The 16,453-nt window shown below is 42.2% G+C and overlaps 1 protein-coding gene across 3 annotated transcripts in view; it reads right to left on the bottom strand.

The window, feature by feature from the left end:
• Nucleotides 1-6,304: 6,304 nt before the first annotated feature.
• GRAP2 (GRB2 related adaptor protein 2) overlaps nt 6,305-16,453 on the bottom strand; it is a 49,701-nt gene continuing 39,552 nt past the window's right edge. For all 3 annotated transcript variants that reach the window (XM_083462400.1, XM_083462399.1, XM_083462401.1), the window contains exons 5-8: nt 15,458-15,629; nt 11,331-11,462; nt 9,078-9,194; nt 6,305-8,483 (exon numbers count right to left, since the gene is read on the bottom strand). In XM_083462400.1, the coding sequence (XP_083318526.1) occupies nt 8,304-8,483; nt 9,078-9,194; nt 11,331-11,462; nt 15,458-15,629 (601 nt within the window). In that variant the 3' untranslated portion in view covers nt 6,305-8,303. The remainder of the gene's footprint in view (nt 8,484-9,077; nt 9,195-11,330; nt 11,463-15,457; nt 15,630-16,453) is intronic.

Raw genomic sequence — 16,453 nt, 5'->3', positions numbered from 1 at the left:
ACGGAGATGCAGAAGCTATACATTTTAGATTCCAAGTGCAATCATATTTTATGTAATGAAAGGACTTCAATTGATTTTCTGTTTTATTTTATTTTTTTTAAATAAATTTTTATTGCACTTTTTCCAGATAAAGATAACCAGTCAGATATACAAATAAACAAGAACAGCAAGAAAGAAAAAGAAAAAAAAGAAAAAAGAATTGTTTCCGAGCTTATTTCAGTCTTCTATCGGACTTCCCCAGATCTCCCACACAATGCATTCTCAACAATAAATTTATCAGCAAATTATAGCCTTGTTTCATGTGTTTCTTTTGTACTTTCAAATCATTACGTTTTAAATTTAAATTACTTATTAACCAACTAATTTCATATATCATCCACTCTCGTTGCTGGGGCTAACCATTCCAAATCGTGCGAATTTTTATAGTTCATATAATTTATAAATTTTTTGCAAATAGTCCTTAAATTTTTTCCAGTCCTCCTCAATTGTTTCTTCTCCCAAATCTCGGATGATTTTCTGTTTTAAATAGGATGCAAGCTTTAACTGGGTTGATCCAGGGGTCCAGCCCTGTAGCCAGCCTTCTTTATTATGTAGATCAATCAGAAATGGGGCAGCCACATTTCTAGGTGGGGTATTTTGCAGGTGGAGGGGAGGCACATAGCACCAGCCAATCCCCCTCCCCTGTTCACTGGTGGAGAGAATGCATAGGCCAGGGGAAGGGGAAGGCAGGGATCTTCCTTCTCCATGCTGAGAGTGTGTTACCTAAAGAAGTGTCTGAAGAAGTGTGCATGCACACGAAAGCTCATACCAATAACAAACTTAGTTGGTCTCTAAGGTGCTACTGGAAGGATTTTTTTTTATTTTGTTTGGACTACGGCAGACCAGCATGGCTACCTACCTGCAACTAGAATAATGGGCTATGTGAAGGTCACGTTAGCTGAAAAATAATATGAACACATTACTTCCCCCCAAATAATTATGGGAAGTGTAGTTTACCCCTCCTATGGAGCTACAATTCCTTTAACAAGCTACAGTTCATAGGATTCTTTGGGAGACATCATGTGCTTTTGAAGTATGGTGTGCATGAAGCCAGTAGCACCACCAAAAGGGCCTCTGCTGCTGAATGCAGTGTTTGGACAGTTGGGAGAGAGGCAGGTAGGACTAGACCTCTTCTGGTCAGACCAGGAAAGACCTCACCCCATAGGACAGACAGATGACACTGGAATCAAGGGTGGTTTATTTTTGGTGTCATTAGTATCACAGAGCCAGTGTGGTGTAGTGGTTAAGAGCGGTAGTCTCGTAATCTGGGGAACCAGGTTCGCATCTCCGCTCCTCCACATGCAGCTGCTGGGTGACCTTGGGCTAGTCATGCTTCTCTGAAGTCTCTCAGCCCCACTCACCTCACAGAGTGTTTGTTGTGGGGGAGGAAGGGAAAGGAGATTGTTAGCCGCTTTGAGACTCCTGAAGGGGAGTGAAAGGCGGGATATCAAATCCAAAACTCTTCTTCTTCTCTACTTCATTTTAAACCAAAACCACAGAAGCTAATTGTGTTAGATTGTTCTCACTTAACTCTTCCTTTGTCTTTCCCCACTTTTTATGCCTCCTCCTCTTCATGCAAGGTTCCTTCCACCTCCTTTTCTTACTAAAAATAATTGATGACATTTACTGCTAAAAATAATTAATGATTATTCTAATTTTGTGCTACTTTTGCTACTGCTTAGTTAAATGCTATAATTGTTACATGAGATATGTGATATATGGATAAATGTCTTTGTAAACAACTGTGCGAAAGACGCCTCCCTACAATATGAAACAAAGGCCACAGGTTCAGTTGATATTCTAGCAGAACCCCAAGCCACCTGGTGCTAATGCCCCCCAAACATTATCCCCATAATGTCCAGGGCCGTAGCTACGGAGTGGTGAGGTGGGTCCCCATCAGGGGTGCAGGCAATAGGGGTGGTGCAAAATCAGCTAAAAATATGTCCATAAATATAAATATCAGTTATTGCCTTATTAGGAATGGTTATAGAGGGTGAATTGAATGGGTGCAGGGGGTTGGGGGGTTGGAGGAGAGGCGGAAAGAAGCGCTAATTTGTTCGTGGCTAGGGTGCGCAGTCTGGATGGTTCTGCAGGGGCGCAAGATCACCTAGCTACGGCTCTGATAACATCTCTCCCACAGCACCATATACCCTCATTTCCTGATGGTTCCTTCTAAATTCCGCTAACTGCACGATCATGGGATTAGTTCAAACTAATTCCAGCTTGTCAGTATCCAATCATCAGGATGTACAGGTTGCTGGCATTCAGTTTATTATCTTTACTGCAACAGTAAGCATAATATTTCACACAGATCCGGCAGAATAATGGCTTCACACATATATGCACACAGAGCATAGCAATTGTCAAACTATGACAGGCAGAATCCGTGACCAAGGAAAAGAGACGGTGGAAGAAGAATGGAGAAAATTCAAAAGTTATCTTAAGGACTATTATAAACTTAATGAATGTTAGAGTGTTGTGGTTTTCAGGAACAAAAGGATACAGTGATATAAGGTCAGATTATAGAGATAACTAAGATGACAGAGGTTGGAAAGGTATACTTAGAAGTTGCTAAAAAATACTTTGGACATTGGGATGCAGAAAGGGGGGGTATGGGGGAGTCCCGGAAAAGAAGTTTATGAAAAAATGTTATGAAATTATACGTGTTTGTTTGTTTTTATGTGTTTGTTTATGTTTAAAAAATCTGTAAAACCAATAATTTTTTTTTAAAAAAAAGCAATTGTCAAACTATGGAGCAGCACCCTCCTGCTTTGTGGCATGCAAGCAGGGCACAAGAAGGGGGGGGGGAGTTTAAGGGAAGGGTAAGATCCTCGGCTGGACCATAAAGAAGGCTGATTGCTGAAGAATTGATGCTTTTGAATTATGGGGCTGGAGGAGACTCTTGAGAGTCCCATGGACTGCAAGAAAATCAAACCTCTCCATTCTTAAGGAAATCAGCCCTGAGTGCTCATTGGAAGGACAGATCGTGAAGCTGAGGCTCCAATACTTTGGCCACCTCATGAGAAGAGAAGACTCCCTGGAAAAGACCCTGATGTTGGGGAAGATGGAGGGCACAAGGAGAAGGGGCGACAGAGGACGAGATGGTTGGACAATGTTCTCGAAACTACCAACATGAATTTGACGAAACTGCGGGGAGGCAGTGGAAGACAGGAGTGCCTGGCGTGCTCTGGTCCATGTGGTCACGAAGAGTCGAACACGACTAAACAACAACAAAGATTCTCGGATAGATGGTGTCAACCTCCCCCCAACAACTAGGCCTTAAACACTGGATTTGTAGTACCTCAGTCCACAAATCCTTGCATATAGCAGATCTGTCTGTGTACAGCGGCTCATGAGAATCTTCTCAAAATCATCCGTTGGTCTTGGGTTGGAAGGAAGCAACAGGTAGAATAAATTCAGAAGAGGTTGCTCAGTGTTTAAAAAACACTGGTATATCTGGATCAGAGCTCCTGTTCCTTCCACTTCTTTTGTCTCATATTGGCAAAATTCCACCTTTCTTTTAGATGGGCACCATAGAAGGTTTACTAGGCAGAGAGTTGTCATGACTTGTCTTTTGCAATACTTTATGCGTCTTTTCTAGTACATTATTTGTCAGATTTGTGGCTTTGATTTCTCACTAATACATACAATGTGCTTTGAACATTTCCTTTGCACTGGGTTCATCATGAGTTATTGCTTCACTTGTCTATTTCCCACAGACTAGTAGCTGACAGCTACATATACAGCCCTTTCCGGTTGTCAGTTCTATTTCTGTAAATGGCATCTTTCATGTTTCATGCAAATTAACCCACTTCACAAAAAATGTCACATTAAAGACTCCTCTGAAAGCGAAAGTAGCTGGCAATGCTCTGCCACTCTGACAAATATTGTATAACATGGTGATACCCTACCTGTTTCCTTTTGCAAAAATATGGAGGGCCACAGGTGAAACACAGAACATCTGTGCAAAATGAATTATAGGTGGAAGGATTCAGGCAATACAGAGCAAACACACAGTTTCTGGCACAACAAATGTGTATTTGTAGTAAATAATCAAGCACGCTATTGTGTGCTGGTTCCAAGTTAGATTGGGGGGCTGGGGCTTGGTTAAGATGGTCACCACCTTCTCTGAGTGAGAGCTCCTCACCAACACTGTTGCCGTTGCCCTTTCACTTAATTATTCCTCTGGGGCAAAAGTGCAAAACTGCACCAGTTTCCAGACAGATAGGACAAGTTATGTTACAGTTACTGCTCCTTCTGTAAATTTCTCTCATGGTTCAGTTACTCAGAGCAAGTAAGCAAGGAAGCAAGGAGGAACGGGAAGGGCCCAGAGGTTCTTTCATAGAGGTGGGGGGAGAACTGCTGGACTATAGGACAGATGAGGCCCATGGAGGAATTCCCATGTGGCACACAAGATCCTCTCACTAGCCCAGATGTTTCTCCTTAGCCTCAGCCCCAAGTGAGCAGGTGTGTGTGTGTGTGAGGGGGGAGGGGTAGCAGAACAAGAAAGGGTGGGGCTGTAAGAGAAAGATGTGCAACCATCCATGTTTAGCTCCAACCCTGCCCACCATAATCTCTGCCCCCCTGAGGTAATGAGGTCCTTCAGATTGAAAAGCTCCCAGAACGAAGAGACAACTGGCATGCCCTAGGCCCCATCTGTACTACACATTTAAAGCAGCACTATCCCATTCTAAACAGTCATGGCTTCTTCCCCCAAAGAATCTTGGGAACTGTAGTTTGTTAAGGGTGCTGAGAGTTGTTAGGGGACCCCTATTCCCCTCACAGAGCTTCCATTCTCAGAGTTCTTTACAACCAATCCCTCTCCCCAGGGAACTGTAGCTCCGTAAAGGGTGATGGGGGCCTTCTAATAACCCTCAGCACCAGGATTCTTTGGGAGAAGCCATAACTATTTAAAGCGTGATGATACTGCTTTAAATATATAGTGCACACAGGACCCAAGTTTGTGGCATAGGAGCCAACTCCTAGGGGCTGAGGTTCCCTCACCACCCCCATAAAGTATTTGAGGGGGCCTGCTGCCCCCCCCCCAAAGTTGATGGGCATTACCATTCAACTGGTGTATGTGTGCACCGTGTCCTGTAATTGTTTATATGGGATAGGGCATACCTACCTCCAGTGCTTTTTTCTGGGGGGGATGCAGGGGTACGCATACCCCTAAACATTTTGTGAATCTTTGTACTTTTGTCCATTTACTGTTTTTATTCCCCCCGATTTGAACTATAAAATGGTGATTTTCTTGAGTCAAAATGAGAGAATCCCTAAACATTTTTTTTAAAGAAAAAAGGCACTACCTTCCCCTCTCCCAATATTTTATATTTAAATTGGCATTCCTGCATTGTGGCTCTGTAGCAGCGCAAGCAAGCTGCAGACGGACTCCATTTCCCCCCTGTGCCCGACTGTGAGAGAAGTATTACTCTACTGACAGCACACAATAGCGTTGGAGTCTCCTTTAACATTAAAGCTTTCATTTAATTCCTTTTTATTAACCACAGGGACCCTGTAAATGAAAGTATGGATTTCTATCATTCCAAGGGCAAAAAGGTAGTCTCAAGAACAAGCCAGCTGAGAGCAATACTTAACAACCTGTGCTTTAACCAAACCTTCACTTACTATTAAAAGAATTAGCACTTTCTTACTAGCTTTTGTCATCTTGTTCCTGTGAGGAAATTTCCCTTTCATTCCCATGTACTCCCTCAGCTCTTATATGTTGTGTGTCACTGGTCTTCAATTGGTGGGTTGTGACTCACTAGTGAGTCTGGCCTGAGCCAAGGTGGGTTGCAACCATGTAAATATAAAGTAAAAGATGGAGAAATAGGTCCAGAAATGCATGTTTGGGTTTAAAGTGGGTCTTCAGTCTCGTGGATAATGAGGTTGAAGATATCTACTTTATATAGCTCACATACTGTCATTGCTGTTGGAGGAAAGTTCTCTAAACAAAACATTTCTTTCATGTTTGCTGCTGAAGGGTAAGCCACATTACAAATCTGACCATAGCAGTATGTATTTAAGCTTTAGTTGTGAGTGCTGGGTGTGGGGTGGGAATCACCTGATTTTACTTCTGTTTGCTTAGACTGACAATGGGTATGTCAATTTCATTAGGAACTGGCATGGTTTTGCTAGCTGATTTTTTAATTCCAAATGAAATAATAGCTTAACACTTAATTATTACTTCCTGAACTGAATGATATGATTGGGTGAACACAATTAGCTAAATTTCAGCTAAGATGCACAATTACTGTACTTCAGGTTTTAGGATTTTTAAACTTCTTTTTTTATTGTACTTATGACAACCCAAGTTGCCCTTTGGTTGTATATTTGCCTCATTGTTTCAATACTGCTAAATAACCATCTTTATTCAAAGTAATAGAAACAATATACAGTATTTTTAATGAGTATAACTTTATACATTCTCAGGATTACGGAGTAGCCCCTTCTGGAGCACTCCAACAGATAGAAATAATATAGCAGTAAAATCTTTTTTGACAGCAAGTACATAGTTTGTCTTCACAAAAAAAGTCAGGGCTATGGATGCTGGGATGTAGTTGGATTATTGTCACCTAAGTAGGGTTGCCATGTGTCCTCTTTTTCCAGGACACACCCTCTTTTTCAGGGGTAAAATTCAAGACGAATTGCATTTATTTGCTTTGAATGGCCATCATAGCATCCTCTTTTTTGCTCCTCAAAATACGGCAACCCCACCTAACAGGCAACAGCTAAAGACAATGGCCTTGCTTGTACAGCATTCTAACCCAAACAGCCATGGGCATGAGTCCTCCCAGAAAAGAAAAACCTTTGTCAGAACTCATGATTAGTCTGGAGAGAACTAAACTACAAACATGGATTTGGACAACATGCAAAACCAAGCTGTGGTTTATCTCTGGGCAAGAGCAAAGCAACCACAGTATCATGTCCCATAGCCCTCATGCTTGCACCATACCATGGTTTGGCTTAGCATGACAAATGAACCAAGAGAAGCCCTAATGGATCAAGCCACCACCATTTGGTAGAAAACCGATACATGTTTGCCATATGGAATGGCCCTATGTCTTTATGTGGCTCCACATGGTTATTGAGACTAGACACACACAATGATGGTGGTATATCAAGTGGCCTTAAACCAAATGGCCGCAATGCAAATTGCTCTACAGAAACGGGGCTCCTGCTGCTGACTGCGGCAGAAGAGCTCTGTGAAGAAGAGCTTTTTTTGGCTCTCTAGCTAGTACTAGGGTTGCCCAAGCCCAATCCAAATTAAACACAAAACAGCAACAGCAAATCACAAGTCCAGTCCAAGACAACACAACTGCAGTGTTCTCAGATGATGAATTGCTGAAGAAAGTAAGCATGCATATACACCTTTGCAACAGTCTGAAAGGGCAACCAAACTAGAGAACAATAATGCAAAAATTTCTTACTTGGGAATTCTATAATCTTACAATAAAGGGGAATCAGGGTATGTAAATACATACCCAGAACAAAACAAAAACAGGAGTTGCACTGCATTTCCCCCCACTGGGCATGCCTTTTCCTGAGTTTGAAATGCAAATGACAGGTGTACTGATCTGTGAACTGAACACCAATTCAGCCTTTTGCCTGGCCTCTCCCTGTGTTTCAGGTGAGCAGTCTGAAGTTAAAAAATTAAATAAAATTCAAGCACTGTATGTACACTTATACAGTTAAACATACCTTCATCCACTTTTTAAAGATTAAAAGCAAACAATAAATTATAAAATAGCTGAAGAGCTGTTCGAAGGAGGATACAATCCGAGTTGTACATGATACACTTTCCATATGAAACACACAAGTTTGACTGGTCTCTGAACTCAAGATGGTGACACAGAAAGCTCAAATTATGTACATCTGTATGCATTCTTAGAAGATAGAACTGTACCCAATTGATGTCAAGTTTCATACTTCCGCTGTGGCAGTCAAACAGCTATGAAGTTGGGATGGCGCAGAGGGTACTTGAGGTGAAACCAAAACTTTCTCTGAAGAATTGCCTAAGAAATAGCCACTGAAAGAAAGATGCATGTTAACTTAGATCTGTGAAATGAGACACAGTTCATAGGAAGTTAAGTGAGCTCTTTTAGACAACCTAAGGCTCTTGCTACCATTAAGAGTAAAAATTAAAAGAGCATAAGCTCTTTTAATATTGAGTGCTGAATATTTGGTGCTAGGATTGCGCATGAAAGGTATTGATAAGATGGTGCATTCTCATTAAAACAGAGACAGTCACAAACCAGGTAAATTTACCAGGACATTGGCCCTACATAGTTGGCAGGAAAGAGACCCGATTTTCCATGTAAAGAGCCTTTCCACCAGAAGGCATCAGAGTTGTCCAGGACTTCAATGACATCTCCAGCGTAGAAACCTAGCTCATCTTGCTCCACTGCCTCAAAGTCATACAAGGCACGGACCCATTGTGTTCGCTAATAACAGAGGAAGAAAAAAGAAAGTGTCAGCTGTAGAATAACATGCCCCACCAAGCCACTGATGGCCTTTCTAACTAGCTATATTTGCACAATAAGTATGGGAGTGGTTGAGTCTCATTTGTTGAACAGAGTGCACATCTTCTTTCAAGGTTGCACATCTGTTGCATAGACATACCCAGCAAATGAAATATTTTGTTTTGGGGAAAATAAGACACTTGTCCTAGATAGCCATCAGTTCCCCGATACCTTTGTATTTCTTATGGTTTCCCCCTTTTTTCTTGGTTGACCATGGATTCAGACCGTCTTTTTACAAAAATAAAAATAAAAAAAATGTAAGGAACTTTGTACAGTGTAAACTATTTAAAATGTCACAGCTATATCTAAAAATAAAGTGATGTTACTACTCCTTTCCCACCAAGGATCTAACAAGAGAACCAAGTTCCTGAACTTGCATAAAAGTTTAGCATAACTTTTATTTTGAAGTGGCATATGCAGAATAATACATGTAGTGTTGCTCTTTGAATAGAAATGTGCCTCACATTCCCCTAGATCTAGACTCTGCCTCTCAAGAAAGACAGGTACCTGCCATACCTGTGGTTGCTGTGCTGGATCGGTGTGTCTCCGGAACACAGATGGCCCACTCCCTTCTCCATGGTGTCTTTGGCTCTGAGACGTATCTTTAATGTCCAGACTCCTGCCACGTCGGTCCTAGAATGTGAAGAGAATAAGATAATGATGAATCTGTTCTATTGGGGATCTGATACTTTCATAGTTACCTGCTGAACAGGAAACACTTTGGCTATGTACACACTGGTGGCTTAAAACACAGCGAGATTGTTTCCTCCTGCTGTTTTGCAAGTCATATTAGCACTTTTTTGCACACACCAGAGAGAGGGAAAGGAAGTCCTTAGCCAATGTGCATTACCTGTTTGGTTTCCCTGCATCTGCAACTGCCTACCCCCACCATGTACTCCTTTTGTGAAGCTGTCATCTGCACATGTGCTATGGCTGTCTCAAATGTACACACCTCAGCTTAATTTCAAAGTGAATGTGTCTTGTGTTTTCAGATTGGATGGAAGCAGGAGAATTTCTCAAGAGACTGTAGTGTACGTATGAATTGTGGCCAATGTCATGCGCACTGTCATGCGTAATGTCATGCATACTCAGCTTCAAACACCAGCAGTGGGAGGGCACTGGAGTAACCAGTGATGTGTACAAGGCATTTATTACAATTTCTGTCACATAATGGAATATATATGTAGTGACTGGCATTGAGTTTTTGTGCCTGGTTATTTTATTTTATTTTTAAACTGGACAACTGGAAATCCTGTTCCTATTTTTCTTTGAGGCTGCAAACACTTCCACCTCTGTGCAAAATGCTTGTCTACACTGCAGTTCACTGCAATTTGCTTTTGCCTTAGGCAGAAAAATGTCATGGGCCAGGACTGAGCAGTGTCTTACATCAGCCTTATCAAATGCCACTTATTAGATGCCTGTACTATTGCACTGTGTGGGAGGCAAACAGAGGTGTGGCACAATCCATTACTGTGTCAAATGTATTGGCCAATTTGGAGTAAAGCTTTTGCCAGGAAGGTTTGTTGTTTACACCTATCCACTGAAACAGCTTTTACCAACCCAGCACCTTCCACATGTTTTTGACTATAACTCCCATCAGCCCTAGCCAGCACAACTATGCTGGGCTGTGGCTGATGGGAGTTGTAGCCCCAAACAACTGGGGGGCTCCAGGTGGATGAAAGCTGTACTGAAGGCAGGCATGCAGGCAGGCAGGCAAGCTCTATTGTCCATAAAATAACTACTGCCCTTTAGAACTGCGAAGATTATTGTTTGTAGCACTGGAAGTATTTTCCAATTTCCTCTTACTAAATGTAACATTTCAAACTGCCCCTGAAGGTGTCTTACCTGCCTGTCAGCCAGCACAAAAGGTCAGTGCGACTCAGTGCAGATATGTATGTCAATTGTTCCCCACTAGAGATGTTAAGAGTGAGTCAAAATCAGTTTGACTTTAAACCAGGTGTGTGTGTGTGTAGTTCACGTTTCTGCTTGATGTCAGACATATGACTCATATATAGTTAGCACGGTTGTTTTTGATGAGATATAGCCTCCATCCTTTAATAGAGGCCACTCTTGCCTTGTGTACACATAGCGTAGTTTAGGGCATGTTTACTCTGTTATAAGAACACCCTTTCCTTGGAACATTCTAAGTTGCAGTATTTCCAGCTTTCTCCAGTACGTGACTTTCCTCCCCTCCCCGCAGATCAGATAGGATTCTCAGATATTTCTTTTACATGCATCCTCCTAATTGCTGCCACATGGACAACCTGGAGAAGAGCCAGGGGGAAAACACACTATTTAATATATTTTATATGTTCTGAGCTGCACAGTTATGCCTAAAAGATTGGCAAGGAATTTATTTTGAGGCTAGGTGTATCAGTTCCCACCACACCTCAGCACGACCGAGTGTAATCTTAAGATCATACAGGAAGACATGCAATAAAATAAGAATAATCCTGTTGGATCAGACCAAAGGTCTAGCTTAGTCTAGCATCTTGTTTTCAGGCTATGTAAACACTATAGCTTTAAAGCACTTAAGAAGTGCATTTCCCCTCCAAAAAAGAATAATGGGAGCTGTCATTTGTTAAAGGGTGCTGGGAGTTGTAGTTCTGTGATGGGTAAACTGCAGTTCCCAGGTTAGTTTGTGAAGTGGGGATATGTTTTGAATGTTTGAAAGTTACGGTGCATATGCAGCCTTGGAGTGCCTAGCCAGATGTCTATGGGAAGTCTGCAAGCAGGACAGAGCAACTCAGGTCCATCTCTTTCTGTTACCTGCTTATGCTGCCAAGATGCTGATTGATCCACATCTTTGTTATGCCCTGATGCTCCTGCTTCTTTGCCATGTCCTCCATTCAGGTGAAGCACTTCCTGTGTCTTTTTGGCCAGGTTCCATACAGCGGCTTCCTGGAAAGAAAGAGGGTTACGTTTTGTTCGTCCTTCTATGTATTCTTTCCCAGAGTGCTTCCAGACAAGGGCTTCATATCACAAAGGGATAACTCAGAACCATTCCCATCCCCTTTGCGCATGATTGGCACCTTAGCTTCTACACATTCCATTTTCTTAAGGCATGGATATTCATCGCTATCCTGACAGTTACTATTGACACCACTGGGCACCACTCAAAGGAATGTATTCATTCTGCTGCTGTTGTTTTTGTCCCTCACCTTATTTATAGTCATGTCTAGAGCATGAGACAGTGTCCAAAAACATTCATAGCTGCATCTTATCTGAGACCTTTTGCGGAGAAATCTGACATGTTCAGACCCTTTACTGCCCCCTTGATACTAGAAACAATAGGTAATACTGCTTTACTAAAGCTAAGGAGGTGGAGACCTGATCAGCAACTTGGATGGAGAACCCCAATAATCTACACACATACAATGAACATATATGTATATGTATGTTTATGTGTGTGTATATATAAAACTTAATATTTTACATGGCAGGCAGTTTATGTAATAAACATGTGCGAAGGAGACTCATTTCTCTAAAGACATGGCAGAAATTCACCACAAAGCCATGGTCAATTGTTAGATTTAATTTTTTAATAATAGTTTTTGCACTCAACTTTTTTTTTTTTTGCAAGTTGTGGCATATTTAACTCTTTGGAAAACTCCAGCATTTTTCATAGGGTTTAATCACACAGAGAGAGCTTCAGGAATGTCTAATCTTAATCATTAGTGATTTGACTGTGTTTTAAAATTAAGCTTTTTAGGCTTAATTTGTCTTTGCAACTGGATCTGCCAATATTTCTACAGCTCCTGCAATCCTAACAAGCATATACAACAGGGGAGTCAGAAAGAAAGACCCCTATCCTTTAATTTATGTATATGTTGGTTGTGCCAGCTGTCAGCTTTGCTTCCTGGTGTTTTCACACTTGAGGTTTAAATCACCTTTGAGCCTCTCTTGCTCTGCTTATTGCTAGCCAGGGATCCTTGCCAATGCAGAAGAGATAGTGGATAAAGATGCTTTTGTAATGCAAATTGGCAGTTCAGATTCACATAGGCTTTTTATTTGCAATACAAAATGAAGGAAGCAAAAATGGTTTAAGGCAAATGCAGAGGAGGGATTGCCAGGTACTAAAAGGAGGCACAGAGATCCTCTAATGTGGATAGTAAGCTTCCTGTGTTGTCCATATGACATTCTCTCCCAAATCACTGTATTCCTACACTTTTCCCTCCCTCAATCAAGATTTTTTCATACCCTTTCCATTTTAGAGTATTCTTGGTATGAAAAAATCCCTCAGCCCCAACACTGTCTCTTACTGGCTATATGTAGAGCTGGGTAAGCAAGGGCCATATTCCTTTCTGGCCAGCCTTCTGAGGGCCACATGCCAGTGCTGGGAAGAGCAATGAATGTTAGTTTTACCTTTAAAAACAAACAAACAAACAAACAAAATAACAACAACAACAATTTATTTATACACTGCTCATCTGGCTGGATTTGCCCAGGTACTCTGGGCTGCTCCCAACATTATATTAAAAACACGATAAAACATCAAACATTAAAAATTTATCTAAACAGGATTGCCTTCAGATGTCTTTTAAACCTCAGATAGTTGTTTATTTCCTTGAAATCTGATGGGAGGGTGTTCCACAGGGCGGGCACTGCTACCGAGAAGGCCCTCTTCCTCGTTTCCTGTAACCTCACTTCTTGCAGTGAGGGAACCGCTAGAAGACCCTCAGAGCAGGACCTCAGTGTCCGGGCCAAATCATGGGGGTGGAGACACTCCCTCAGGTATACTGGACTGAGGCCGTTTAGGGCTTTAAAGGTCAGCACCAACACTTTGAATTGTGCTCAGAAACGTACTGGGAGCCAATGTAGGTCTTTCAGAAATGGTGTTATATGGTCTTGGTGGACATTCCCAGTCTACCAGTCTAGCTGCCGCATTCTGGATTAATTGTAGTTTCTGAGTCACCTTCAAAGGTAGCCCCATGTAGAGTGTGTTGCAGTAGTCCAAGCAGGAGTTAACCAGAGCATGCACCACTCTGGCGAGACAGTCTGCGGGCAGGTAGGGTCACAGCCAGTGTACCAGGTGGAGCTGGTAGATAGCTGCCCTGGACAAAGAATCGACCTGTGCCTCCATGGACAGCTGTGAGTCCAAAATGACTCCCAGGCTGTGCACCTAGTCATTCAGGGGGCACAGTTACCCCATTCAGGACCAGGGAGTCCTCCACACCTGCCCGCCCCCTGTCCTTCAAAAACAGTACTTCTGTCTTGTCAGGATTCAACCTCACTCTGTTCGCTGCCATCCATCCTCCAACTGCCTCCATACACTCACACAGCACATTCACCACCTTCACTGGTTCTGATTTAAAAGAGAGGTAGAGCTAGGATTGTACACCAGGATTGTTTCCGCTCACACACCCCTTGCTGTCCTCCATCCTGGCAAATAAGAAGCATTCTCAAAGTTCAAGGATGTATTCTAGCCAAGCAAAGACACTTGAGGAGACTGCAAAGCAGGGCAGGTGCAGGGTGTGGTCTGGGATGAGTCCCGACATTCAAACTCAGGACGCAAGGGAGAAACGTGCTAAGAGGCACACTTGGCAAATCCACACCATGATCAACTCCCACCTGGAAACCAATGTTCCCACTGTGGAAGGATATGTAGATCCAGAGATGGCCTCCACAGTCACTTACAGACTCATTGTTAAAACCGTGTTTATGGAAGACAATCTTACTCATTGACGAGTGATTGCCAAAGAAGATCCTTGACTTAGACAGTCAGATGCTTTCATGCTTCTTTTCTAATTGAATAATCCCTGATGCAAATACTTGAAGCCATTTACCCGTCCTTTCACACAAACACACTTCTTTACTTTCCAAGACAGTGTTTTAAAAATGGATATAACTGGCTGGAAAGAGGTCGGCAACATGATCCTCTCTGCCAGGTATGTCATTGCTTCTCTTTGAAGCGGATAAGGAAGTGCTCCTCCTTGCACAATGTGGGTTACAAAACTTCCTTGCTATTGTGGGCACAATCTATTTTCTGCTTTGCCTCAGCATTCACATCCTGGTAATTTAATATCAGAGTCCACATCCTGGTTAAGCAGGGCTCTCTGGTTACTGTAGTTACCGTACCTCCTCCTTCTCAGTACTGCACTGTGAGTAATGGTTTACAACCTGCGACCTGTCGTTTCTTTGTTCTTCTGGCACAGACTGAAACAAGCTGCCAGCAACGTGGGATCTACCTACATCCCAGGGTTACCTTTTGCGCTCTGGTCACACCCACACCATACATTTTAAGCACCCTTAGCAAACTAGTTACTAGGATTCTCCTTGATTATTAAGGTGGTATAAGTGTGATTCAATGTGTGGTGTGGATGTGACATTTCTCTCCCCCTTTCAGTGCTCCATTCATTCTGGGTTTGTTTTTTTTATCACTATGCTTAAACCATGCCTCTTGTCTCCGACCTCAAGGCCTCCTTTGCATTCTGTGTAGATTGCTGTTAGGAGTAAAATAAATCAAAACAGAAGACGGCAGTGAAATGAGATTTTCAGCTTCAACAAAAAGTGTATCCTTTCAATGAACCAGCATGAATGCTCTTCCCATAGTTCCACCATAGCCCCCACCTTCTATTCCATTGAAGACCTTTATTTTTAGGTAAGCCGTCCCAGAGGGGCAATTCCCAGTCATGCTCATTGTCAAATTTCATGAATTTTACTACATTGCTTGGTCTGGAAAGGTCGCTTCCTGGTTCACTTATAAATGTCTCCATAAAAATCAACTGATTTTTATAACATTAAAGCTAACCAAAAAAAAAGCAAAGAAAAAAAAAGGTGGGATTGGGCACAATTTTGTCTCATGGAAAAAGTCCTAATTACGGTACATGCTTCTGCTTCATATGTACGTACTCATTCACCCTGGCTTGGTAAAAACAGAGCTCCTTGAGATATACCTGCTGTTCTTTCTGGGTCTCATCCCGCAGGAAGATCTGTGCGTGTCTGGAGATGGAAGAAGTCTTGTAGAATTCCACAAGTTTATTTAGCGACAGGAACTTTTCGCTCCACAAAAAGTAGTTGCCCTTTGGGTCCCTCATCACTTTAAAGTGTTGTACGTTCTCTTCATGTCTGGGTACCAAAGGGAGAAAACAAAACATTTGACAACAGTCTGGGATTCCCACTCATTTAATTTTTGAATAGTTTTGTTTTGCTTTGTATCCTACGTTGATGACATTCAGAAAGGAAACATTTTGGATGAAAAGCAGTTTTTGGAGCAGTTGTGAAAATGTTTCCAGCGCTGGCAGAAACCAGCATGGGATAGAGCACTAAAGCTATGCTTAAAATCCTTAGCATTTAGAGTCCTGTGAAAGGCCTTTATGAAGAGCAATGGTGCTGTATTAATGAAAATGGTCAGTCAGGCCCTCTTACTAAATATTTAATCACACAAATCATCAAGGCAATTTTGAATTAACACCCCTCACCAGAGGAGACATGACGGAGCAGTAACTTCCTAGGCACCTGTTGTTCTAATATAGCTAAACCAATGTAATACAAATCAGTCTAAACCAATGGCCAATATGAAGCCCACTAACACAAGCATCAGTGCTCCCATGAATAGCATGTATGATACCTGGCCCAACAGAGAAGGATGAAGGATAAACCACAGCCTTTTTGTGTAAGGGTACTCGCTAAACAGGGATGGGGAACTTCAGGCTCAGTGGATAATGCAGCCTTGCACCCTATTTGTTTGGCCCTCAGGACTCTCCCCCCAGGCCACACCCTTCACTGGCCCCTACTTCATATCCTCCTTGAGTGCTTTTGCCTGCCTGGAATGTCTCCTTGAACTCTGATAATGCCTCTTGCTTGTTGGGATGGAGGATAGAGATAGAGTGTGTGCATGTACAAACTAGCTGACTGTACAAAGCTAAACTTTCCATTTGCTGCTTCAACCA

The sequence above is a fragment of the Podarcis liolepis genome (assembly GCF_965112155.1).
Source record: "Podarcis liolepis genome assembly, chromosome: 10".
NCBI lineage: Eukaryota > Metazoa > Chordata > Lepidosauria > Squamata > Lacertidae > Podarcis > Podarcis liolepis.
The sequence above is the reverse complement of the archived record's forward strand: the minus strand, read 5'-3'. Positions and strand labels throughout refer to the sequence as shown.